Here is a 27,495-nt window from a genome sequence, read left to right as displayed (position 1 = left end):
GTAAGGACGAACAGTACAGTTCTCTTGATGGGGGGGATGGGGGGGGGGGGGCGTACACTAATTGCCTTTGATAAAACACATTGGTCAGGAGGTGACAGTACAATCCTGTATGTGCTAATGAGACCCAGGTGACAGCTGGACTCAGCAAGGCTGGGGTGAATTTGGTTGGCTGAATGTCACAGAACATGTCACAGAGGTGCTGATGGGAAATCAGCTCCAGAGCTTGCTCAGAAAGACTTAATATGTTTTGGCACTGAACTTCCTCTACCATCAGTACTATGGGGAAATGTTGCTAGATGTTTTGCTGAACTCACCCCTTTCCTCCAGACTTTCTGATGCATATGCTGGTCATCCAGTCCTTGAGTGAAAACCAGTGAAAATGTGGTTTCCCGGGAGTAAAGTATAGTAGCATGGAAATGGTTGGTAATCATGAACATAATTTCAAAATACGGTGGAAAGTAAGGAGGATGACTTGAATGGTTGTATAAATGATTTGGAACCCATTTATTTCATGCTGTTTTACCTCAACCTTCATGTATTAACAGTGACTATATCTACTTCAGACTACTGGGCTGTTGTGAATCATTATTATGAGTTTGATTCCCTCTTGTGGCCAGCGTTAGTATTGCGCTCTACTTATGCCCAGTCCTTACACCCAATTCTGTGGGGGCTGGTATGGAAAACAAAACGAGAAAAACAAAAACCGTAAGTGAAATTTTAAATGCAGAAATAAAAGCTTAAACAAATCTTTATTTTCCTAACAACACTTGGGATAAGGCTGGCTTAGATGTTATACAGCACTACGGCTGTACGAAGTAGAATCAAACAAGTGATTACCGTGGATCTTGAACTGTGTACGTGAAGTTGGAATTGACAGCATGGATTAGACACAGTGGTTAAATTAACTCTTGAAAACAAACCTGAATATTAGAGTGCCTCTCATAACATGCGTCATGTCATGCAGTATTAAGATATTTATTCATTTCGGTTTATTTATGTAAACATTTAATACGTTTGCAAGCTATTAAATAGCAATCATCTGCATTTGATAGCATGACTCATGCATCGTATTAAAAATAAGATTTGAGACATTATGTTTTTTTCCATCACTTTCAATATGCACGATATGCTTGTATCATTTGAGTTAAATATAAAAAGATAAATGCTGAATGATCAGTGGGTATATATTTGGATAATGTTCTATATGGGAATCTAAACCAATTAACACTGAGAATACTGAACATCAAACATACCACAGCAGGCTGAAAGTTGACTGAATACCACATAAAAAGCAGATTGCCTTTCATTGCACTCACCTGGAATGTAAGGTGATCAGCGGAATGATGTTCCATAAACAATGGCCATCAGCCCCCAGACTGAGGTGGTACTTGGTCAGAGTGAGGCAGTGTTTGGACAAGAAGGTGAGCCACATCTCGCTGCTGTTGATCGTATTGCTTGAAGACCTACATAAACTTCCTGTTCCAGGGCACCATGGGAGTCTGTTTTTTTTTTCCCCTTGCACCTGAGCTTAATTGGCCAATCAACAATCACTTAAGTAGATTGAAAAGCTTCCTTTGATTGAACAAAATTCTTTAGTTTTGTGACATCAGTGGTATGAAGATGGCTATTAATCCTGTTGCATTGTGGTCTTGCAAGATCAAAGCTATGCTGAGGTTTTTAGAAGCATATGTCTCGTGGCAAAGGGCTCCCCAAATCTCCCAGGTTGCCTCAGTCTTGGCCAGCATTTTGCAGTGAGACAGATGCCTAAGATCATGTCCTTTGTTAGGATGTATGAAACTGCTTGGGTAAGGGAAAAGGGTGCCATCTAGTGGCCGTGTCAAAAATATTCACAAAGATGAGCTTCTGGCTATTAAAAATGACAGGGTTTATTTGATTTGGAGCAGATTGTTGCATTTCTTTGGGCCAAAAATGAACACATTGGCATTTACAATATTGGATTCTCGACTGTGTGTGCTCCTGGTGGAAATCATTGGTACTAGAGTTTATGTTGTTTACATACCTCCATCTTTTACATGGATATGTCCTCACAATGTGTTGCAATAAATGCTTTTTTTTTTTTTTTTTTAAGTACCTACATTTGTATCTTCCATGTAATCCATCATTCAAGTATCTAAACGAAAATGATGAAATTGTATTTTTTGCAATGCAAACAGTGGATGTTTAAATTATATTAAATATATTGAATATATATTACGTATGTTGAACATATCCGTGCTGCTACACATCAGAGACAGATCATAAAAAATGTAATTTCATCTTTAGTTTGATATCAACACAGATTGAAGGCACACGTAATAAACACAGCACATATCTTCACATCATTTTAATATGCTGTATGTATAAGGCACTGTAAAAAAATAATGCACTCAAACAGAAGAGGACAAAATCAGTTTTTTTGTGATTTATTGTTTGATATTGTATGCATACAAAGTTCCTAGAAAGCTACAAAATATCTACCACTTTTTCAAGAAGGCATCAAAATGTTACGGAGCAAAGACGGGACCATTTGCAGTAAAGAACAGACACGCGTGAAGCAGGACTCTCTTCCTCCCTGTCCCTGCACTTTACCGTCCTGAAGGACAGTAGATATCACATATTTGTACCAAGAAAAGCCAGGATACATGATTTCCTTTATACAAAAGCACCTTTTCAAAAAAAAAAATCTCTGCACACAAACCCAATAGTTTTCATGATACTATCTGAACTAAAGAAAAGTTCACTTTAAAGCCAAACATTTAAAATGGTTATAACCAAAAAAAAAAAAAAAAGGTACCAGTACCTACACATAGACAAAATACAAACGAATATGAACAAGAGCTTAACTGCTGATATGTTTGCGTCAAAATTTGTCTGGACATCCTCGCTTAGTGTCTTTTATTAAAAGATCTGGCAAACATTCATGGTGTGAAAGGTAAGAAGTCTCCTAGTCCCTATCCAAACGAGAGGTATTCTAAGATGTTCCAAAGGGATGGCATTGACGTGTCAAAAGTACCAGCAGCGCAGCCTCGACACTTTCACCACTGACTCGAATTCTGTATATACCGAAGTCATCACAAAAAAACCATTGTATACATGTAGTACAATTAAAAAACAGGAACCAAGTTCATCTCTTTAAGTTATTCATACATATGAACACAGGTACACAGGGCGTACACAGGGCAAAAGAGCTGGCAAACACACACACGCAAGAAGAAAAAAAAATAATAAAAAATACACAAAACCAAAGGTCAACAAAGGCTGTTTGATTGCAAATGATACCAGACTCCATTGTCTACTTTAGGCACATAGCGATGTGTTGGGCAGTCAGAACTTATTTTGCAGTTGTTGCGTTTTTTCACCATCATGAGCTATTTTTCTTTACAGTGGTGCTATAAAGTCATTTCCCATGGCAAGAAACCATCAAAGGGATTATTTCCGTCTTTATAAAAAATAATTCAGGTACTGACTTTTTCCATCACTATAGATTTGTGGATATCTATAAGAACATAAAAAAAAGAACTCGTAGAGAAGTATATGTTCTGCCACTAAGTAAAAACAGAACTATTCTGAAAGTAACAGCAGCTCAAGGAGAAATATCCTTCATTCTGTCAGTTGTACTGTCTGCAAATTCCTGCGAGTCTGAAACATTCAGGACTAATCACTGGGGTTTTCCACTGAACATCATTATCTGCAACACAAAATTCACCCAGTCCAATGGCTGTGTGTTGTTCTATTCTTTAAAAAAAAAAACCCTGAAGTTTATATCCAAGTGGTGACTCTTCTACCAAATTCCTTACTGAGGAGGGATGACTTGAAGCCCAGTGCAGTTTAGCTTGATAAAGCCAATGAACTGACAATAAATCTTGGTTAGTCGATGGCTTTTACAGCATGGGTTAAAATAATTTCAGATTATGAAAAACAGCCGCATCCCAGAAGGTAACACTTATACTAATGAACACAGAGTTTTGGTGCGTTTTAAAAACCTTAAAAATCTTCTGCACCATTTCTCAGTATACCAAATGATGATTTCTAGCTTTCTTAATAATTTATATCTTCTATATCTCTACTGAAACACATACTGTGCCTCATTAATTTATTACAAAACTTAAAAAGGCATTGTGGTGATCAGTTCTCTCACTTATGTTATTGTAATTAGTAATTATTTATTTGTTTTATTTTTTTTGGTTTTGCTACTATTAGATTTTCTTGATACTTTCTCTTTTCTAAGCTGGAAATTCCAAACCAAAGGCACTTTCATGCTACAGTTTAGGAATTGATTAGAGATCCGATACACCTCTACAGATTTTTGGTCTTTTAGACAAGGAAAGGCAAAGTTTGTTTAGTATATGTTGTTTAACTCTAACAAACAAGCTCCATGACTGTTTGCAGAGAGCAGACCTTGAAGCAACTTATTTGTCACTCATCATGGTTATGTTTCATAAGGTATGGTGACAGTTGGCGTCTACATGGGAAAAAAAATATACTGGCTGGTGTCTTTAATCTTTTCTCACACGTTGATCTTGGGAGTTTTCGAAATCAAACAAACATTCTTATACGTGAACAAAAGTCAGTATTACAACATACACTAAGGCACTGTATACTGTTATGCTTTGGCAGTTCTGTACTGTAAAATTCCTACAAAGTCTTACGATAACAAGAAAGTCTTCCAGCTTAGGAAAGAGCTCACAGCTTTAGTGGCATTTTTTGGAATTCACACCACCGCATTTAATTAAGGCTTGGAATCACAGAAAAGAAGTTTAGGCCACAGATGTGTGTTTGAAAGTGTGTGTGTGTGTGTGTGTGCCCGCGCATGAGTGTGTGTGGGCGTGTGTGTGTGTGTGTATATGTCTGAGAGAGTGCGCATGTGCGTTTGTGTGTGTGAAGGCAGCAACATATTGACACCGCCTGGGTAGGATTAATAAAATAAAATATACATTTTGTTGACCAAAATAAGGAAAACTGATTTTTAAAAAAAAAAAAAACAGCCCATTCAGGAATAATGCACCGTAACAACATACATGCCACTGAAACTCAAAATGATCTGGTTTCTCAGAAGTGATCCCATGCCTTTTAACATGTAAGGATTTCTGTCGCTTCTCTGAAAGGCTAACGCGACAGACAATCCTGTAATGTACGTCCTACCAGAAGAACCAAGTGCTCAGAGCAAGGTAGCAATCAGCTGAGAGTTAGCGTAGTGCTTTCATTTAACACAATGTGTTTTAATGATGTTTTGTTTTCTTTTTTTACATGTCAGAAAAACATTTGCAGCTCAGGAAATTTTGAAGGGGGTTAAAGAAAAAAAGCACACGGTTTTCTTATTGCAATATGAATTCTTGTAGCCAAGGCCTACAACAGGGTTGATTATATACATGTGTATTCTCACAGTGCATTTATTATTCTCTTTTTAACTCAATGAGATGCATCTCACTCTGATGGGTTGTCTGAATGCCTTGAACGGTACAAATGTTTTAGTGGTGTAGTGTCCTTGTAATTACGATAGCCACAATCTTTCGTCTTTTAAATAGTATTCATTTGTAAATGGAGTTATCCAAAAAATGATATATTTCAAATACTTTTCTTTGGAAAAATGTATCTGCATGTGTGTATGTATACAGATATATACACACACAGCCACACACCTGTACACACACACACACGCACATACATACTGTGTAGTCTACATAACCCATGAAACAAAAGCTGCTATGTTCCTTTGCTTTTTTTTTCATACTGGACGTCACAGGATAAAAAAAAAAAAAACAGAAAGAAGAAAGGCGGCTGACCCAATGCAACCCGACCAACAGACAATCCTGTCTTGAATTACGTACTGCCACTTAATATATGTACATCTTCCTACGAACAAATAATGACGTGTCATCCTTTAAAATGAAGTTTTTTTTTCCGTATCAAAACATAATACAACTGTACCGCAATCACAGCTGCAGTCATACACATATACAGTAAAACAAAAAAAAAGAAAAATAGTAACAATAATAGGCTTTTACCCAAATGACCGAAACTCAGTCTGGGTCTGCTTTCAATTAGAGGCACTGCCACTTGTATTGAGGTTCTCAGTCTGTGGGGAGGGGGGCGGGGTCATGAGTGGGGGGTGGGGCTTCTCTCTCATTCCTTCACCAGCCGGTAGATGTGGTGCTGGGCGCCATGCTCGCTGTTGGACACCTCGAACACGCAGGCCATGCACAGCAGAGTCTCCTGCGTCTCCCGGTTCGTCACCACCTGCAGCGCAAGGGAGGGAGGGAGGGAGGGAGGGAGAGAGAGAGAGAGAGAGAGAGAGAGAGAGAGAGAGAGAGAGAGAGAGAGGGAGAGAGAGGGAGAGAGAGGGAGAGAGAGGGAGAGGGAGAGGGAGAGGGGGAGAGGGAGAGGGAGAGGGGGAGAGGGAGAGGGAGAGGGAGAGGGAGAGGGGGAGAGGGAGAGGGAGAGGGAGAGGGAGAGGGAGAGAGAGGGAGAGAGAGGGAGAGAGAGAGAGAGAGAGAGAGAGGGAGAGGGAGAGAGAGAGAACACCGTCAGTGTCACGTGACCCACAGCTGCTGATAAATGGGGAGGGGACATGCCCCTCCTGCAGCCCCCCTCTTTGTTAGGTAGGGGTGCATCGCTCATTCTGCAGGAATATGACTGCAACGCGATTCAAAGCACGTCTCCAAGTGTATTATCATTTCAGATGCAGGCGTAAGAGAAGGTGAATGGCCTCCTCTCACCAGTACAATGCCATAAGGGGGCAGCAGTGTAGCACGGTGGTCAGGAGGTTGCTGGTTTGATACCCTCCTGGGGCACTGCTGCTGTACCCTTGGGCAAGGTACCTAACCCATAATTGCCTCAGTAAATATCCAGCTAATGCATAACGTGTAAAAAAGTCATAACCTATGTAAGTCACTCTGGATAAATGGCTCTGCTAAGTGCCAATAATGTAATGTAATGTAATGAATTATGTCATTACAATTCCTGGTCACTTGCATCTTTAGTATGCCGTAACTCCAGAATTAAAAAGGTGGCACTTGTGTGAATAAGTACTTAAACGTAAGACATGGATCACACATGGCACAGACCTGAAAGAAGTACAAAGGGTAAGGACACAAGAGTGCTGCACAGAGTGTAGTCCCACATATGTGTAGAGGGCCCCTTCTGCAGTGAGGAATGGCCTTTAAATCCTCTCTGTGACAGCTAGAGGAAGGTCCTCTCTGTTCTCCCTGGGCCCCTGCTGTCCCCATGCACCTCCCAACCCCCCCACAGGAATGTGGGTAATGACAGGCCAGGCGGGTACTCCATGTTCCTCTCCCAGGGTCCCCCAGTACCACCTCTCCTTTCAGCTTCACTCAACCCAGCCCTGCTCTAGTCAGACCAGAACAGCGGGGCGGGGCCATGGATTTGACACTGCCCCAAGATGCAGGGGATTGGCTGTCTACTGGGAGGAGAGAGGGATGTTGACGGACAGCTGGCCTTACCAGTAGGATGGTGAAGTTCTCCAGGACGCTGTTCATCATGTACTTCTCAGGCAGGTGCTTGAGCTTGTGGATGAAGTTGATCATGTACTCGCACATGGGCGACCGGCTTATCCTGTACACGAAGCGGCCGTTCTCGAACCGCGCGTACTCCGTCTGGCAAAGAGGAAGAGGAGCCTAAGAACACTGGTCGTTCAGCCCACCCTGTGGCTATATCTGGTAATGATCTAGTAATATCTAAAGTAATGATTAAAAATATTACCAATAAAAAAATAAAGATTACCAATAGTGCTTATCATTAAAAACAAAGCAAAACAATAACAGCAAAAAGATAGTGACAGTAAATATGTTTATTAAAAACGAAGAAATTTAAAATCACAATTAAGACATCCAAAAAAAAGGGAAAAAGAGAGGACACCACAAACGAATTATTACTCCTGAAGAGATATGGGTGATGTGAAGCGTAAATGACAGCTTAACGGACACTAGGAATCCACAACCCATACCCAGTACCCTGCTGCTCCACCAGGGGGCAGACTATAGTCCTATTCACTGAGCCTCTGTGGGTGTTACACTCCACCTAAGCGTAAGCAACTGCTTCAATACCTGTTACACATTCTGGTTTAAACCAGCTGTTTCAACACCATTCGGCAGTAACCCCTGTGATATTTATGCCATCCAAAAGTGTAGCAGCATGTCAATGCCTTCTCTGCAGCACAATGCATGTTAAGGTGACCCCTTCTTCAGCGCAGTGCGGCCGGCACGTATGCTTCCGTGTTTGTATCGCGTTCGATTCAGCCACTCACCTCCACCTTCTCCACCACCTGCTTGCCGAAGGAGCAGACCTTTGTGGAGCAGGTGATGGTCATGTTTTCCGAGTTCTCGTACTGGCTGGTGACGCCGTAGAAGGCCCCAGCATCGTCCTGTATGTTGCAGTTCAGGTCAGCCTGGGGACCAAAACAGATGGGTCATGAGACAAGATCATATATATATATATGTATGTGTGTGTGTAGTAGTAGTATTTTATATTTGTAGCCCCATGTGTTATATATGGAACATTACATTATATATTTTCACCTGAATGTAAATGTTCCTAGTCTTCCCTCCATCAATATCCTGCTATTGTTCTGCATTAATTGTAATAAAAAGCCACAAAATACAAACTAATGCAAACATCAACTCCAAGATTATGCACTGAAGCAACACTGCCCTCTACTGGTGCTCCGCAAAACTGGGCCACGCACGCTTCTTCCTTCTCAGCTTGCAGTGAATTTCCCAGCAACTGTACTTCACTATCAGAGGAAAAAAACTGCTCCGACTTCTGATTGGCTAGACTGCCTACACAATAGTAATCCTTTTGTGCCTCACCCGTGTGGTCCTGCTGCCTATCTTTTGAATGGCTACAACAGAATAACTTTACGATCTGCACTTTTTTTTTTTTTTTTACAATACTTAAGTCTTTCAGACTGAATTCACTGCTCTTTGATTAAGCCGTTATTAACATAATACACAATTAAGCACCAACCAACTGTGGAAAAAAAACAAGATCTTAAGGACAAGAATGGAAACAAAGTTATTAAATGGCAAATTTGTGATACTAATGAACGTTTACTCGCATCAAGCCGAGCGTCTGGGCCGGGAACGCCGTGTTCATTACTGCCGTAAAGAGCAAACACGCTCCTCGGGCATTCAGCGCCTTCATTAAAAGCTGCGGTTATATTTGGTGAAAATATTCAGAGGGGGCATTATTGTGCAGATTTGTGCGTTTCATTTGAAATTCAGATCCACCCAGCACTTCAAAGAATGCGAACGGGCTCGCTGTGCCCGCCGCGCTCACTTCGCCGGCCGCTGCCGGTTAGCGTTTTTTTGCATTCGGGTAAAGCGCGAGCAATGTTTAAACAGCTATTAGCAGCGGGCCCGCTCCATTGTTTTGAAATATTAAACAGAATTAGCGGGGGGCTTTGATCCTGTGTCGTTTTGCTTGCACGGGTTCAGATACAGGATCCCGTATTTCACATGCACGTACTGAGCTGTGCTGAGCTTTCTTCAATTTTCCGCACCTGAATAATGGGCTCACCTCTTTAGATTTCTACACAAAAGAATTCTGTGATTCATTTTTTTTTTTCTTGCATATCACACAATGGCTTTATATCAATGCATATTAATAGCGGATCCACTCTACACAGTCCTAAGACATGAATATTAATAATTATTGACCCGAGATTGCTGCTTTGAATCTTTTTATGCAAATTAATTTGTTTTTATTTTCTTCAGTGATTTGCATCCAACTGCAACCCATATACAATGTTCTAGTGAAGGAAGATGTGTAATGTTTGCTTTATATCCTACAGAAAATGTAATGGCAATCCTTTTCCCCAGATGTCAGCTGGTCTCACCAAACACCAAAAGTTGAATAAAGAAATGTTACCTTGATGCTATTGTACATAACTCTTTGTGAAACGCTGATGGACATCCATTTGTGAAGAGTGCAGGAATAACTCTTGAGTGAATGAACAGTGAGAATGGGATTACTGTGCTGCATTGTATGGAGAATGTTTGAATGTGGAGAGGAAGATGGATGCTGGACGTGCTGTGTGTCACTCCCTCTTTCCCACAATCCCCTGCACCTTTCAGACGGCAGGCAGGTGTTCAAACAAAAAGCCCCAGAGATGCCCAGGCAGCACTGCTCAAAGAGAGACTTACTGAGGCCTTTCAGACCTGCCTCTACATAACCACACACACACACACACACACACACACACACACACACACACACACACACACACACACACACACACACCCACACACACCCAGCAGCCTTTCAGACCTGTCTCTACATAACCACACACACACACAGCAGCCTTTTAGACCTGCCTCTATATAAACAACCCCCCCCCCCCCAACACACACACACACACACACGTGCACACCAGCCTTTCAGACCTGCCTCTACGTAGCCACACACATGCACGCACATGCACACACACACACACTTACTGATCGGCCACTGGGTGGGCTAAAGGTTCTCCCACAGTGAAACTCACCCAGAACTTGACAAGGAAGAAGGAGTTCTGTGGGCCCTTGCCAAACAGCTCCTTCAGCCCGCCTTTCTTTTCAGGGAATTTGTCATAAATCTGACGAATGTCCACCGACTCCAGCAACGCATCGTTGTAGGAGTGATTCGTCTGTCCGATGTGCACAAAGAGATGCTTGTTGTACTGTCAGAGAGGAGGAAACAACTTTAGAACCACTTCACTCTGAAGTTAGCTGTTTTCTGTGTGCTACTGTTACGTTAACTGTGACAGTGAATCAAAACTACTGACCAAAAACATTTAAGAAAGGGCAAAAACAGTTCCTTAACAAAGATTCTTTTTTATGAATACCAGGTCAAGTGCTTTGACTTTCAGATAAATTCACTGGAGGTCTTAGATGTTCATTGTCAAGTCATCGACTCCCCATATACTGCCCCTTATAGGAATCAAACCCATTTCCTTCAGATTGGCTTGTTCATTCCTTCTAATGATTCAGGAATACACTCGATATTGTATACTGTTCTTTCTGGTCCCTCTGGATGCAATTCTGTGCCTGGTGGCAACGTTGAGATTAGGAGCCGAAAACCTGCGGAAAGGTAATTCTGAAGCGATTGCAACAATTCTGAAAAATGCCGGGAATCAAAGAGAGCGGCATTTCTCAGATCCTATTACTAGGGTTGTTTCAAAGCCTCCGTCGCCCCTTTAGTTCAGCAGCATTTTTTTTTTTGTATATGCCACCACCAGCCGAACCTTTGAAGCCCACTAACATTTCACATATTGTAGCCGAACATAAGATGAATTGCATCTGTCGTGCACTATCAATTGAAAAATAAAAATCACCTGGGAATGCAGACAAACCATGACGGATCACCCCCATCCAAACCAAATGAGAAAGGATGCATACCCACTTCTCAGAAAATAAGCTCACAGTTGCTGATGCTGTACCTTTGTATAGCTCTCACTAGGCCCCTCACATAAAAAGGGATGTTGCGTTACACTTTCATGAGATCTGTTAGGAGTAACATGCTATTTGTAATGCAAAGGAAAGGGGGGGGGGTAAATTGGGCAAGATAAGCCACTCCTCTGTTGCCAGACACCCAGGCATTTAAGTAAGTAACTATTTAAGTAAGGATCTACACGTTACCCCAGTCTTGTGATGTACTTGACAAGTCATGTCCTGTGATACCTCCAGTATCTGAAGGGTAAGGTGGTGCATACAGTGTACTACCTGCAATCTGGGGTCACAGATGAAGCATGGCAGTTTCTGGCACCACAACACAGTGGTTTTCCTGAGATGGCAAAATATGCCAGTGGGCTGGAGGGGGACGCAAGGTGATCTGTTTGTTGTGGACTGTCATGCAACCTCTATGACAACCAGGTACAGGTAACAGACTGTAACAGCTTCTTCAGATCTCAGATGAAACCCTCTGCGTGCTAAGCAGGAGCCCGCCTTTGGCTGCAGTGTTCCGGGCTCCACCGGTTCGGGTCTGCACTGACAGTGGGGGAGGGGGAAAAGCCTGCAGAATGGGTACTCACAGAGTCTGGGTCTCGCTGCTGCTCCAGGAAGGCGGAGAACTCCACCAGCCTCAGTTTGGACGTCCCGATGGAGCGACCCTGCCAGGCAGGGGCGGTGGGCACCGGGGCTGTGGGGGGCTCATACCCTGAGGGCCCCCAAAAACACAGCCGGTCAGCACTCCTGCCATTCATCTGTAGTATTAAATTTCAGCTATATCCTGCTCGCTAGGCCCAGATGGCACACCAGTAAAACAAGTCATGAGTGGAAGTGAAACACTTAATACAGAATACTGAAATGGCTGTGACCTCTAGTGGTAGAACATCATTACTGCAGGAGCCAAACACTCGCTAGCTCAAGTGAGAGGCACTATAATTTCTGTGTTTGTTTCTTCTAGTCTCGGCCACAAATCTCACAAAAATATGTTAGGGATTAAGCAGTGCAAGGGGCTGTTCTCTGAATGAAGTCAACAGTTGTTTTCCTAAGAATTACCACGTAATGTGCGTATCTAATTGGAGCTTGCAATTCGTTTTGCATTTTCTGGAAAAGCTGGGGAGGTATGAGAATAAACCACAGGGGGTGTGTTTAACCGGAGCCAGCAATCTGGAACCAATAACAGCCCTCGCATGGCAGGGTTAGAAATATAGTACAGCTAGTGAAACACTTCCCCTGAGCTTCCCCTATCTCCCAGAGCCCCTCTTTGAGCTAATAAACTGTTATAGTCACACTGCGTATCCATACACTTAAAGTGAGGACATAAACAGTGCATGCAAACGGTTTCTATGCAAGGGGGTTAAAACTCGTACCTGAAATGGGTGTTGTGACTGCTGGCTGAAGAGGATAGGCCTGTTGGGCAAACGGCTTAATGCTAGTGCAAGAGGGGGAAAAAAAACCAACATGAGAACAAGGCATGGTTTGGAACATCTGAAACAAAACACATTCAGGGAATTAGCAACGTCACGGCGGCAGCACAAAGCTCCTTAAACTGCCCCCGCATTCTGCCCAAGAATACAGGATCTGCTGCCACTGATTCCAGAGAAAGAGGAAACAGTGGCGTGTAAGAAAGACAAAGACAAAGACAGCACTCACTCTTGTGAGGATCCGGGCTGGCCCGTCGATATCATACCCTGCCAAAACTAGAAAACAGGTAAATAAATGGACAACCAAGGCATCCCCACCCATCCAAACACAGCAACACACACATACACACAGCTGTTACTTTCACACAGGGGCTTTCACAAAGCATGAGATCAAGCCCATCTTAATGTTCATTTTTATCTGTGAGCTTATCACGTGTTCAGGTCCTTTGAGATGTGTGTAAAATGTACTGTATTAGTTGCTGTTTATTTTATTTGTAGTATCAGTATGCGTTTTGGATTCTGTGAACTAGTGACTGATGTATGGTAGTATACCTGGCTTCCCTCGTCTTGTCAGGTTGCACAAGTTAACTTGTGGTAGGGCTTGGATAGTGTTATGCTCACACTCGCTGGTCTGGGAGTGTGTTAGCCTGGTCTTACACTATTGCTCATTCAACTTGAATAGATACACTTCTTTTGGGCGGGAAGTCACTCTGGATAAGAGTGTCTGCTAAATGAACGTAATGTAAAAGCAATGTAATGTAAGAGTGTCAGTGCAGTGGCTGCCATCCCTCTGGACAGGTGCTCAGCCCTGGTGACTACTGTGGATGGTGGCCTGAGAGGGCCAAATTTAGCAGGCCTCTTACCCCAGCGGCTCCGGGGAAGGCGGGCCGTGGGATGCCCGGCAGGCCCAGCTTGTTGTGGATGGCGGTGGCGGAGACGATCTGCGCCGACGACATGGAGGCCATGCTCTGGAGGGCCTTGTCCTTCACGGTTTGATCCTTCAACAGCGTTTCACAAAGGGCTTTAGCACTCGTGGGGAGGGGCGGGGGGGGCTCAGGAGACTGGCAGCAAACAACAGGACAGCCACACACATACACACATACACACATACACACACACACACACACACACACACACACACACACACACACACACACACACACACAGGAGCCACCCACAATAGCAGACAGAGAGGATGTGCAGCGGAAGAACGCATTGCAGCCACCTTTCCAGTCGCCTTTTCCTTCTTAAAGGAATGTGCCATTAAGTGCAAAGAATTGAATTCCCGTCAATAGCGGGACACAGTGAAGTGCCAGTATGCACTTAAGAGCAGCTCACAGGTAAAACACCCAGCGTTTGTACATACAAGTTCTTACGCTGGGGCGTAGGTGAATGCTGGTATTGTTTGTAGGCAGCCACTGACATCCATTCTTCCACTGGACATCCAGTTCCAGCGCAAGTCTACTTTGAAGTCCTTTATTCTGGAGGACACTGGTCATGATAAAGAATCTGCACAAGAACCTCCAAACTCCCTCTTATGGTATTGCATTTCTTAACTACACTCTTCAAAGACTGATCACCTAGGCAAATATTCTGTATCACTGGGGTCCTTACAATTAGCTCTCTTCTCTCATTGGCAAAGCCTGAATGGATTCCTAACAGATCAATGGTATATGCTGCTACATGTTACATGTAATATGATACATGTTGTTGCATGTTGTGCAGGTCCCAGTGCACTAGGACAGCAGGGAGTAACTGCTTGGCAGACCCATAACTTTTCGTGTCCTTTTGCTGTGCCTGTATTACTGCTGCACTGCAGAGAAACCCTGCAGTTTCCTCTTCCAGCAGAGAGCAGAGCAAGCAGAGAGTCTTAAATGTTTCATGAACATTTAGGGGGAAATGTCAGCGCACCTCAGATGCAGGGAGCAGCTGTTGGGCCGCCCTGGGCGGGGCAGGCGGGAGGAGGGGGCAGAGTAGAGAGGAAGGGTTTAAACAAGCAGACACCGGGGGGGGGTCGAGCATGCTGGCAAGAGCTATGAACTGAGGTGGACAAGGAGGGCGGAGCCAGCCGAAACCCACCAGGAAAGCGGAAGTTTTGGAGCTGCTAAGCTACGAGCCGGCAGCAAGAAACACCGTGTGCCTGCAGGCGGGCCAAAGCGCAGCCGTGGCGTGCAAAAGGGGGGAGGGGTGGGGCTTGTACTTACCATGCTCGTGACCTGGATGCAAACAAACGAGATTCAGTGTGATTTTTCAACCCTACAGACTGGGGGGGAACCACAACAAGGTACGAGGAGCACGGCACTGAAAACGCACTCCGCAGGAGCGGGGACTGGTCCCGCCGTGGACTACGCCCGTGTCTGTGCCCGTGTCCTCCTCCTGGCTGCTCTAACACCGTCGCACACATGTGAGTGTTTACTGTGAGTCCAGATGAGGCTGCCCCCTGAGGGCTTCATGCATCGCCCCGTGAGACCAATTTTGCTAAAGTTTTTGCTGAATCCATGTGTGTCGATTTTTTTCCTGAATGCAACAAATCGGTTCGGCTGACAGCTCTGCAGAACTGACCACATGAAGGTATAGGAGCTTAACAGAAAACCGGTCAGTTACGTCGCAACACCTGTAAGTGTAGGAGGAATTAGCTGAATACTCCAATCATAACATGCCAAAAAATGTTAGCGATGCATTTGGCCTCTTGAAAATCGTAAAACCAAAGGCTTGCACATTTTTCTGGACTGACAGTATTTGACCATATTCCAATAAAGAGGTCATACCAGACTGTGGATTTCACTTGCAGCCAAATTTAATACTATGGCAAGAAATTAAAAAGGCAATATTTTCAGCAGCTATAGTACGATTTATGCCCATCAGACATATCAATTTCTCATTGCAGATTATGGATTAATTCTATAAAATACACAGTATATATTTATGCGTTCTAGATCCTGTGGAATGTATGTTTTTGAAAAATCTGATGGTAAATGGAAAATTGCAACAGCACTCCATTAGTATGCTGTGCACCACATCAGTAATGTAAAATATGCATTACAGACAATAATTGACACAGCATATTCCCCACCATACTCAAGACAGACTACCTTTGAAGCAAAATCATAAACCCACTTACATAATCTGCATACTGTTTTGTCATTTAGGGAGCATTTTCATATTTTGCACAACTTAACAGTACAGAATATATGTAGGTTACAGCAGAGCAATGATCTGGTAGTTATCAGCCAACCTGTGGTGTAATCCAGCAGCCACAAAAATAACGGGGGGGGGGGGGGCGTTTTTTAATAATAGCAATACATCACCAGCACAATTTTTGTTGATCAATCTCCCCAGTGCCCAAAAAGCAGTGGATTGCTCCATCAGGTGTTTTGTATGTGAGAGTATCCCTTCATTTTGGCGGAGACAGAGTACAGGCCGGTAATGGCAGTCATTTCACTCCACACCGCAGCCGTGTAAGAAAACAGGGAGGAAGGCTTTACAATGGCACTCGCCCGCAAATAGAGGCCCCTGAGCTCGAGTTCTTCTCTCCATCTCTCCTCCCTAATTTGCTTTAGATGAGGGCTGACAGAGGCGCGCGGGAAAAAGAGAGGGCTGTTTTATTTGGGCCTGCGACGGTGTCCCCGAATGACCCGCGCACCCGCTAATGAGCGGTCATTAATCCATCAGAGAGCACTGGGAAATTAGAAAGTACGCCAATCAAAAGGGCTGGCCATCTCTTTCAAAAAAAAAAAAAAAAAAAAAAAAAAAAAAAACCTGTGAAGCACCATCAAATACACATACATAACCCAATTCAGCCCATACGAAAATATCCTACAGGATATTTTAATTTCGATCCAATAAGATCATTATATCTATGATATCATTTTATTTCACTGCAGAACGAGACCCTTTGCCCTGGGAATTTTACATTATTAAGGTGATATTGTACAATGCAGGCTGAGGAAATGCATTAAAGGAACTCCAGTAAACACTTAGTCATAATCACAGATGGCTGATATACAGATACGGCCTTACGAAACTGGGAGATGTTCACTACGCTCACGCAAGCGGGAGGCATAAGGACAGCAGGTGACAGCCAGTAGGTTGACGATAAAGACAGGACAAAGGAAAGGAGCGCTGTAGCTGAGGCAGCCTCGCGTCTTTCGCTGCTCCAGAACGTTCCACGCGAGACGGCAGGAGCATTACTGCCTAAACCGAAAGCGTGAAAGAGCACAAGTGCCGGAAACGTTTCATTCTCTCACAGGCCAGGCCGCAAGCCCCCCTGCCCCTGCCCCCCCCCCGCCACAGCGCAGCGAGCGGACGCCACTGTAACCGACGACCTTTGAACTCTCAGTGTTCAGCCGATCACCAACAGCCAGTGCATCTTGCCAGCATGCGGGCCTATTAACCCAGAAAGCCTCCCCCCCCCCCCCACTATGCTCCCACTAAGCTTGTAACATCTGTTTTGCAACATCACGCCAACCAGCAGGGAGGCAAGACATTCGGACAAACAAACCGACAACGTGTCATTTGTTTTGAGCATATTTTCTCATCTACAGTTTTGAGCATATATTTTTCTTAAGTTCCAGTATTTTTGGCCAAACATACTCACTTTTATTTGAGCATTTGAGGCAGTAATACATACGTTTAATTCCAAACTGATAGCACAAGTCATTAAATTATTTACAAAGGAACATTTTCAAAAGTGAACACATCTTTTAGTGCTTCCAGAAAAGCATTTCTCTCTGCAACTTTCTGCCTTCCTCATCGGAGCAGATCTGTAATATTTGCTAACCTCACTCTCCAGAGGATACTGCGTTTCGTATCCGTATTAATTATTTTTTTTACAGCACACGTCCTCTTCAAATTTGCCATAAGAGCACTTGGCTAATATGAACAGGAATTCTATGTTCCGAGTTATTAATAGATCAAAAGCAGCTGTCGTCTTCCATGTTCTGCTCAAAGCAAATGCACTTATTTGTCAATAACAGGCAAGACACACAAACGGACCAAAAAAAAAAAAAAAAAAAAAAAATCACATTTAAGGGCTGGGAGAGGAGCGCTTACAGATGCAGGGGGGTAGGGTGGGGTGGGGTGGGGTGGGGGGTGGGGGAGTGAATTAGGAAAGCTTAACAGACAGTCACATGCAGGGAATCTAAGTTAAGGGGATTGCAGCAACAGGCTTTCATCCCGTCGCCAGGGGAAACAGGAAGTGAGACGCATAGCAACCACGAGCCCAAAAGCAGAGAAGCGCATACCTTTAGCTTGGAATGAAACTCACGAGATTTCCTTCTGGCAAGAACCTGAATGTGACTAGACACCTGCGGGGTAGGGGGAGGGAGGGAAACAAAGGAACAGCCTGTAACCATGGCGATGAAAAGCCCCCCCTGCGACCGGGGAGAGTCAGACCTACCTTGATGGCAGCTTGAATTTCTCGAACTTTCTTTCTTGCTAAGACCTGTATGTGACTAGACACCTCCATTTTTTCCAAATTCATGAAAAAGAAAAGGAAAAAAACAAAAACAAGAAAACCAAAAATGTAAAAAAAAAAATGTACACATGTAAACTGCAGAGAACACTTGAGAGAGCGTACAAGGTCCCTTCAGCCAGCGCAATGACAGGAGATTCGCAGCCAGCCACCGAGCACTCAGCATCCCGCGCGCTGGCTCGCTCGCCACCGTTTCTGAAGCGAGCCGAGTGTGTGAATTAAGAGGGACACCCGTCTCCTCTGCCATGCTAGCTTGGTGCGGTGGCGTGTTTCTTTGTGCTACTGCGTGCTCAGCTCAAGCGGGCTGGTTTTGCAGGCATCCTTGGCACTTGGTCTGCGCTGTGTCAGGGCCTAGCGCACTGTGCACGTCGGCGGGCTTTAATTAGCGCTCGGACGTTGCGCGGGCCGTACGGCGGGACGTTACCCGACGATGTGTGTTAATAATGATTAATGACTGGTAATAATTGGAAGAGACAAGATGAGAAGGGAGAGAGAGGTGGTGGGGGTTTTGGGGGGCGGGGGCGGGGGTGCAGAGCTTCCCCTCCCAGGAGGGGCCGGGTTGGGGAAATGGTGAACTGCATCTCATTTGCACCCCTGCCGCTCTCTCACTTTTAATCAGACCAATGGCGGCTCACGCAGCGCAGACGGATGCCCGAGAACGACGTGTTAATGAAATGCCAGGGGCATCATGTGCTATTATTCCCTATCTTCACATGAAGACCGCAGCAATTTCAGACCTCACGGGTGTGTGTGTGTGTGGGGGGGGGGGGGGGTTATATGCGATCAGTGATTGTTTTAGCAGTTATGTGGTTTTTAACTGTATGCTGTCACCTCAAAATAAGCTGTTTTTAACACTTGAGAATTCAGCGTGCCGATTTGGAAAGATCCATTTTTGATTCTGCTTCCTTGAGGGCAGAAGTCCCTCACTTCCTGCGTTTAACAGCATTCAATCACATGGGTTTCAGAGATAAAATGTACATATACATTTTCTTTTTCAGTTCAATATTTGTGATGATTGGAAGAATAAAGGCATGATGACTTATTTAAATGAGACATGCCTTGAGTCCTTCCTTAGGCAGTGGAAAACAAAGACAAAGTCATTAGATATGATGGCTTCCCTATCACACTTTCATGTCTACATTCAGGCTGCTTGGAGCTCTGCTTTTACCATGTAGACATCTGTGGCATCGTGCACCTTCCAGCCAGCAGCTACAGGAAGGACTTCTGCTGGAGAATTACCATGATCTCCTGGCCTTGCTCCCTTTAATACCATTTATAGAGAGAAGTATTTTAAAACCATCTGATAAGCCATGTAAGCTTGTTAGAACTCTGCTTTCCTGAAAGCTTTACTGCGGATGCAGAGAAAATACTGTTAAGGTGAAATGTTTAAACTGATATTTTTACCATTTTATTTCTGATTAAGAGCCCACAGAAAAGTTTTAGAATTAGAATTTTAGAGCTTTAAATCTGAATATTCTTAAATGCTAATTTGGGCTTCTGTTTTTCTGTGAATTGCAGTTCTCTATCTTTAGCAGAATTTCACTCTTCATTCTTGTATTTAGTCAGTGTTTAAAGTGCGATTCTTTATTGAGGCATGAGGAGCAAAGATTGTGCGGGATGTGTGTGTCTGTTTCAGTGAAGGACAGTGTGCATGCGTGCATGCATTTGTATGTGTGTGTGTGTGTGTGTGTGTGTGTGTGTGTGTGTGTGTCAGGCATCGGGTGCGTGTCTGCTGCAAGGTGCAGAAGCTTGGCAGAGCGTTTTCATGCGGTGCGCACAGAAATGCCAGGCAGGCTGGCTGAGCCGGTCCTTGCCACTGCATCGTGCTGGGGGCCCCATTCAAACGCAGGCAGTCAGTGCAGCCAAAACCACCAGCACCCTTCCCCCCCTGCCCTCGGCCCCCTGCCCCTGCCCCTGCCCCCGCCCCCGCCCCGGCCACATGCACCCGTCCCCGGCGGCCATGCTTACCTGCTTCCTCGTCCTCGTCTTCCCCGTCCGCAGCTTGATGTACCTGGCTATCAACTCGTTCCGACCTTTGGGGAGAAAATGAAAGGGATGTTTCATTAAAACACCATGCATTAGTACCTCCATCTCCACCATTTCACTTCATAAAATGCAAATGCACAAACTCAATTACGCATCCTGGTCCATCTTATGCCTCACATCTCATATCTATTCAACAAGCAAAGTCCTAACAAAGACTAACGTCACAACAGCTAACCACATCCAGCAGAGGACCACAGAGGAGTACGTATTCCGCAGGTAGATGGTGTTTGTACCAGACTAGTTGCGTAACCACATTCATTTAAATGTATAAAACTTACAAATGTTGACATTTTATATGCACACATTTCACATAAAAACATACAAACAATCACATTTGGATACAAAAGCGTGACTAGTATTTCCATCAGAAAAGCCACGTATTACAGCCTTTTGCATCAAACAGCATTCAATCACAGCTTCTTTAAAGACTCAATGAAAGGAAACATATCCTGCCAGTCACACTGTTGCAGAAATGAATGCAACAGATGTACTCGTTTAAAGCGGCACTGTTCTCGCTAAGTTATAATTAACCCATAGCTTTGTAGCCATTTCTGTAGTGATTTCCAATTAATGGCGGCTCCTAACATTCTCCTGCCCTCCACTCTTTCCTAATTACCCGCGCCGTGCGCACAGCGACCCCTGCTTCGCCTTTTCATATGTTAATAGCATACCACCAACACAAAACTATTACACAAATTGTAGGTGAGGAAGCACTGCCAAATTAACTCCCCCGGTTCTAGTCAGAGGTTTCCATAGAAGCTCGTTGTTCCCCCATTCACGCGGTTTGACTGATGAGCTTTTTAAGCGGAGCGTGTTTTCCCGTTTAGCCGAACGCGATAGCCTCCATCGCGCTCTCCGCCTCGCATAAAGCGTCGCGCAGTCTGTGTGCAAACACTGAAGCGTTCTCCTCAAGAAAGGGAACCCTCAGAGATTCCCCAATGACAGAGCGCCGAAAGAGGCGAGGGGAAACACAGCACTGCTGCTGCGCCCTTCGGCAAACTGCTTAGCCTGAAATAAACTGAAATAAACTGAAATAAACATTTCACTTGCACTAAGTAATTAGCATTATACTTACGATACTACTAATAAAAAATACTGTCTTGTATAATACTGTATTGTATGGTATAATACTGTCACATACTATTAGCATTAGTATTATTATAAGTAGTAGGTTGTAGCAGAGCTGGAAGCAGTGTTAACTTTGGATGAAAAACATGAAATATGCTTCTACAAAAACACTGTGGATACATATTTATTCAATTATAAACGCTCTGGCTTTAGCCGCACATGAGAACATTGCAGACTGAGCATGTCCCTTAACAGGATTCAAACAGGTGCTCTTATTGCAAAGATGGTGTCTCTTCAGCTGCACCTCCAAAACCCACCATCACTGCACAGGGATGTGCCCAGAGCTAAAGAGCCTTCAGGAAAAGAGAAATTACAGCTGACAGCCAAACGGACCAAGCTGCCTCCGGATATTAATGACTAAATAATAACGATAATAATGTGTCGCGAAGACAGTGAGGTCATAAAGGAGGCAGAGAGAAGCCGCGGCGTGACGTCTCAGTCTCGGTCTGGCTGCTAGGCCGTGTTGTTTGCGTTGTGGACGTGCAGAGGAAGGAACGCACCACCTGCTGTTCGCTGAGCCAGCGCGCTCGGATCAGGTGTGTCCCATGAAAGGCAGTGCAGTCTGTGTAGCACATCTTTAGTTACGGCCATTAGCCACACCTGCCGTCTGAAAGAGGCTGCGCTCTCCCTCCCTCCCTCCCTCCCTCTTCCCTGTTTCGGTGTCTCGGGTTCCCCTCGCCTGCCCTTCCACCTCATGCCTGTCTCACTGCAGACTGCTTCAAGACAACAAGCGTTTGTGTGACACGGTTTTTTTGTACCTGAGGAAACTCAGAGTTCAAACAGGGCCGAGCCTCCCATGAACACCCATCACCACCCCCGCCCCCTTCCAGTGTAGATCTGCATTATGAGGGCACAGGGGAGTGGGGGTGGAGCGAGAGAGAGGAAAGGGAGAGAGAAAGAGAGACAGACAGAGAGAGAGAGAGAGAGACCCGGCCCTTGCTTTCTTAGCACGGAGCACTTTGTTAAGGCCACGCTGACTACAGAGGATCATGTGACCCTCGGCCACATAAACAGCATCTGGGGATTTTCAATTACAGCCCTTCACCCAGCATGCCTGCACTGTAATCTCTACCAGATGAGGCGGGGGCCTCGCTATTTTCAATAATTCACACACTGTGTACACATAACATGACAATAAGGGCATTCATGCAGACGCCCCATTCCCAGATCAAAGCTCGCAAATGGCCAGCTGTAAGCATGCTTACTGCTGAATAATTCATTCTTTTCACGAGCTTGGGGGAAAAAAAAAACGCTCAGCGGGACTTGGCAGGCAGGCTGTCTTTCCTGTGTCCTGTGCAAAACAACATTTTGGAAACGAAGTGGGCAACATTTGCGACCTGAAAAATCCCCCAAACAAACCCCCCTTCGCTGTTTATTAGAGGACTCACTTATAAATGCCTCTAAACTAATCGACACAACTGTTTTATTTTTGGGGTGTTGATTACCACGCATGGAAGGAGACCAGTAAAGTTCCACCATTCAGTCCTTATTAAAGCATGTGGGTTAAGGCATTTAAAGCATTTCAATTTCAAGCAAACTTGGGTGATGCCAGGATTTTCCTCCCATTTTTATTCACACCTTTAACTACAATCAGTCAACATGTCAGATTCTTTAATTTGTCCATAAAATCATGTACTGTTATTACACACTTTTAACAAAAAAAAGCCAACAGATGCTTTTAACTATTTTCACAGCTTTTAAGACATTACTACAAGGTTCATTCAAATAAAACTCACCAGGCCTAGTATAAACCCTTTATGGAAAAAACATAGGATTCCAAACAATATCCCTTTTCATTTCCCACACAGACTTTTAAAACTACAGTTAATCAGCTCACAACTACAAAGCAGCGTGCGGGACAAGTTGTTTTTTTTTTTTAATGACGTGGGCAACGCTAAGAGTCTAAAAATCAAAGCCAGCGCTGCCTCATGGTCAGAGGCGTGACGTAAAAGCCACTTTCCCTTAATGCTTCCACATGTGTTCTTTAAATAGGCTGGGCCCCAATGCTGTTATCACATGCGCTTATTTAAACGCGGTGGGCCCCAGTGTTTGCGGGTGCAGTAAATCAGTATAACAGATATAACAGTGACCCGGGTGATGGTGACCTTTTCAGCCACACTGTTTTCTGCCACCGCCTGTCAACACCTTGCTGACGCCCCCTGCTGGGCTGGAGTTGTCACTGGAGGGGGGGGTCTGAGAGCAGGGTGGGTGTGCGGTGGGGGGAGGGGGCAGCTTCACTCTCACTCTCATTCTCGCGCCCTTTTCCCCGATTTCCCAGCAGTCACACCGGTGCCTCCTTGTTGGGGGAAAGATGACGAAGCTAAGCGGGTGAGTCACAGGGTGCTGGAACTTGGGTTGAGATGACTGTGCGGAGCCCGTGCTCTCCTGTGACGCCTAACGGGTGACGGCCTGCCTGGGATGGGACGGGACGGGTGCCACTCCGTCACCAATGCTCTGCCCCTCTTTAGGGAGCTCAGCAGGGGAAGTCAATAAACGATCTGGCTTCAGGAAGAGCCTTCACCGCGCCTCCTTGTTCGAGTGAAAAAGGCCAAGACTCAGACAAAGAGTCAAACTTAAAAAGGAACCTTTTGTGAAGTCCTCACTGAGGGCTTCCTGCTCCTGCATTTCCTCTAGGAAGCACGCTTAGAGAAGGCACTGCTTTAATCAATGCGTTTTACACAGCCACAAACAACTGGCCATGCACCGAGTTCAGGCTCTCTGGCAGGAGGAAAAGAGTGAGAGTGCTTGCGTGCGTGCGTGCGTGTGTGTGTGTGTATGTGTGTGTGTGTGTGTGTGTATGTGTGTATGTGTGTGTGTATACATGAGGGGGAGGGAGATGGAGATTTAACTCTTTAAAGAGAGTTCTCTTGTTGTCACTCAGAGCAGCAGGAAGAGGATTAGATATTTATGACCTGACCCCCCGAGCAGACCCCGGGCGGCTCGAGGGTTTCCTCTGAATCTCAATAACCCCGAGAGGTCCTGAGGCATATCAATGGCACTCCAATGCAGGCCCGTGTGGGGCCGGCGGCCCACTTTTCCCGGGATTGTCCCGCAGCAGCTGATTTCTCATTCAGCTCCAAATCCAATTTGGCTCGCCGCGCCACCCCATTCGGAGGGGGCCGGAACAGCTCCACCCTTTCACTGCTGCCTCTGAAAGGGTCCCCCGACCACAGACACCCCGAGAGCTCACCCCGCCATCCTACCCCGCGTTTCTGCGCAGTGCGACATCGCGGAAACAGCTCTGCCTCCAGTTTAAAAGCCTACGACGGTTTAAAGTTAAACTGCAGTCTACTTGCTGCTGAAAACACCACAGTGCCAGAATGCGGATTGCCAGCTTGTGTTTGGGTGCCGTTTACAGACGCCGCGGCGCATTCCCCCGCCCCATGTGACATGACCCGGTCCTCGAAGCAAATCTGCACACAGGGCTCGGGTCTGCAGATACAACTGTCCCCATCCTGGCAGAGTCACCCCTCACCCGTCCCACCCCACCCCCTCCTCCCCGAGCTGTCCCGGTTTACACAGCTGCTCTGTCTGCCACCCCCCGGAGCTGCCTGTGTGAGCGCAGCCTCTTGGACAGCCCGGCTGGTGGAAACGTTAGGACAGATTTACAGCACATAGTTTCCCTTGGCATATTCTCACTGTGTTCCATTAGGCCTTCTCCGGGTTGGCTGGAGTTTAATTAGCGCTACTGAGTTTTATTCCCTAATTAGAGACCGTTTCCTCCTCATTTTATTGGTTATTTCTCAGGGCTTCCCAAAACCCAACAGCTAGTGATTTTTAAAATGATCATTTTTATTTGTTTGTATGCCTAGACTCACAGACATACAAACTACAAAACTATCAAACTAACAAACACAAAAAGGGCTGACTTGGTGTCCTGACTCCACCCACTTTTTCCCTTATGTGGAGGCATGGGCAATGCCGTTGGTTATGGGGCGGGGCTTAGGATGCTGAGGTATGCAACTTACAGCCTTGCATGTTCCTCACCAGCACGTGCCAACTGATCGCTAGGCTTTGTACACTCGCACTTCAGATTTCAGGTTGCATCTTTTCCCACTTCTTTTCCCTGTAATACACTGTTGTACACTCTACAATGTCGGAGCTGGCCTGGGCTACTCCCTCACAGATCAAGTGAAAAACAGCTGTTTAAAAGCTGCTTGGTGTTTTTTAAACCCAGCTTAGCTGTGAGTGTGTACAGTTATGCAGGTAGGTCGAGGTACACATGGATGAACTATGAAAGTATTTCATGTAACAAGAACGCTGCACCCCCCACCAAAGTGGCTGCTGGAAGAAGTGACAACAGTATGATGCCTTCATATATTTAGATAATATATATCTATATTATACTAAAATATAAGTGTATCCATTCAGTTTAAACGAGCGACAGCATCAGACCAGGCTGACAAAATTTACAAAATTGCAACAACGTGCGTACTCTGTAAAGTCAGCATTCTGAAACGAAGCCTTTATTCTCCAGTGATATTACAAGCCTTGTAATCCCGCCAAGCAGGGTGACGAGTGCTGTCAGAGAGGGGGAGAGCACAGCATTAGGATGGGTACTGAATCAGAACCACAGCAGATATGGCTACTTAGTACGGCACTCAGCCCAAATGCTCCTGTGGTTCCAGGCTGAAGCAGCCCTGATTGATGGGTGCCCCACCCTGACCTGCAGTGACCCCGCCTGGCTGACCTGGACCCGAGGGGGCTGGTGTCCAGGACAGATCTGAGGCCACAGAGCAACGAGACGCTCAACTGGAGCATTCAGACAGAGCCATCCTTCAGTATCTGGGACTCCCTTTCAAGCATAAAAGGAGCATTGATGTCTTTGTAAATGTGTTACATCATTACTCAAAAGACTAATAAAAAAAATCTGAATAAAACTAATTAATTCACCACCCAGAGGCATCATAAATTCCCATCATCTGTGGTTTAGTTTTTTTTAAATGGTAATATGATTCACTCAAAAAGCTCAAAAGTCTAAGCGTACGATAAACATTGTGCTTGTTTAGGTTATGGAACATTAAATGCCTTCTCTGCCTTGGTCACGTCCTTTGATTGTTAATAACACAAGGCTTAGCTGCAGTCTTTTATTTTGAAAGGGCTCATTTCCTGTAGTGGCACTTTTTTTTCTTCTTTAAAACGCACGAAAGACCGCACTCACATCTGGTCCCGTGGTTGGCTATGATGTCAGCGCGCGGAGGGGCAAGCTTGGCCTGGCGCGCCGACAGACCGCCGATCCTCACACACGCAAGGCCTGCTTCATGTGGCCGCCCCGCTTAATGCGCTCTCAATGGCAGGAGACGTATGTTTTAAAAGCTCCTGGAGAACCGGACGCCCCCCCCCAGCCCCCCCCACCACAGGAACCCGTCATTAATTCTCATTAGATTTTAATTTCGGAGTCATTCGTCACTGTGTCAAGGAACCACAATTTCAATTTCGCCTGAGCTTGACCTTAATTAAATCCCTAACAGCGCAACAAGGCGGTAAAATGCGGATTCATTCCCTCGCAATCACCTCCGTTTAATATTCCACGCCGCTCAGACAACGAAGACAACAAAGATGCTCCGCGGAACACTTTCAAAGGCCTGGCCTCTACGGCAGCGCTGCTTGCTGGAGTACTTTGCAGCCCTCCAGTCAGTGTCTCTGTATGGCCTTACTGCTTGTGTGTGTGTGTGTGTGTGTGTGTGTACACGCACTCACGCTGTATTTACACAGGAGCAGCGGCCCTAATCCCTTCCGTTCCTTTTTTTTCCTCTCCCAGAATGCAGCGGGGCCCCGGCCCCTGCTCCAGAGTGGGGCAGGAACACAAATCCTGGGCAGGCCTGGACAATAGCCTGGCTGTTCTGTCATGCGTGATGGATGACTCAAGGGTCTCGGGCTCACATTAGCATCACAATGGACAAAACCAACAATATGGCGCTTTTCACCAGGAGGTCCCTGGCTTGGGGCGGGGGGTGGGGGTGGACCGCAGGGGGGTGGGGGGGCT

The 27,495-nt window shown here is 45.3% G+C and overlaps 1 protein-coding gene across 4 annotated transcripts in view; it reads right to left on the bottom strand.

Annotated features, from left to right (window-relative positions):
* Window positions 1-6,087: 6,087 nt before the first annotated feature.
* The window catches only part of tead1b (TEA domain family member 1b), a 61,192-nt gene continuing 39,784 nt past the window's right edge, over window positions 6,088-27,495 (bottom strand). The window contains exons 4-14 of one of the 4 annotated variants that reach the window (XM_036543846.1): window positions 20,304-20,368; window positions 18,261-18,323; window positions 15,067-15,078; window positions 13,726-13,860; window positions 13,092-13,138; window positions 12,809-12,870; window positions 12,026-12,150; window positions 10,502-10,675; window positions 8,264-8,404; window positions 7,461-7,613; window positions 6,088-6,237 (exon numbers count right to left, since the gene is read on the bottom strand). In XM_036543846.1, the coding sequence (XP_036399739.1) occupies window positions 6,124-6,237; window positions 7,461-7,613; window positions 8,264-8,404; window positions 10,502-10,675; window positions 12,026-12,150; window positions 12,809-12,870; window positions 13,092-13,138; window positions 13,726-13,860; window positions 15,067-15,078; window positions 18,261-18,323; window positions 20,304-20,368 (1,091 nt within the window). In that variant the 3' untranslated portion in view covers window positions 6,088-6,123. Of the gene's footprint in view, window positions 6,238-7,460; window positions 7,614-8,263; window positions 8,405-10,501; window positions 10,676-12,025; window positions 12,151-12,808; window positions 12,871-13,091; window positions 13,139-13,725; window positions 13,861-15,066; window positions 15,079-18,105; window positions 18,169-18,260; window positions 18,324-20,303; window positions 20,369-27,495 lie in introns of all 4 variants that reach the window. The other 3 variants (XM_036543847.1, XM_036543845.1, XM_036543848.1) reach the window with 3 other exon arrangements.

Source organism: Megalops cyprinoides, chromosome 13 (genome assembly GCF_013368585.1).
Source record: "Megalops cyprinoides isolate fMegCyp1 chromosome 13, fMegCyp1.pri, whole genome shotgun sequence".
NCBI classification, from domain to species: Eukaryota; Metazoa; Chordata; class Actinopteri; order Elopiformes; family Megalopidae; genus Megalops; species Megalops cyprinoides.
This window is presented reverse-complemented; position numbering and strand designations above follow the sequence as displayed.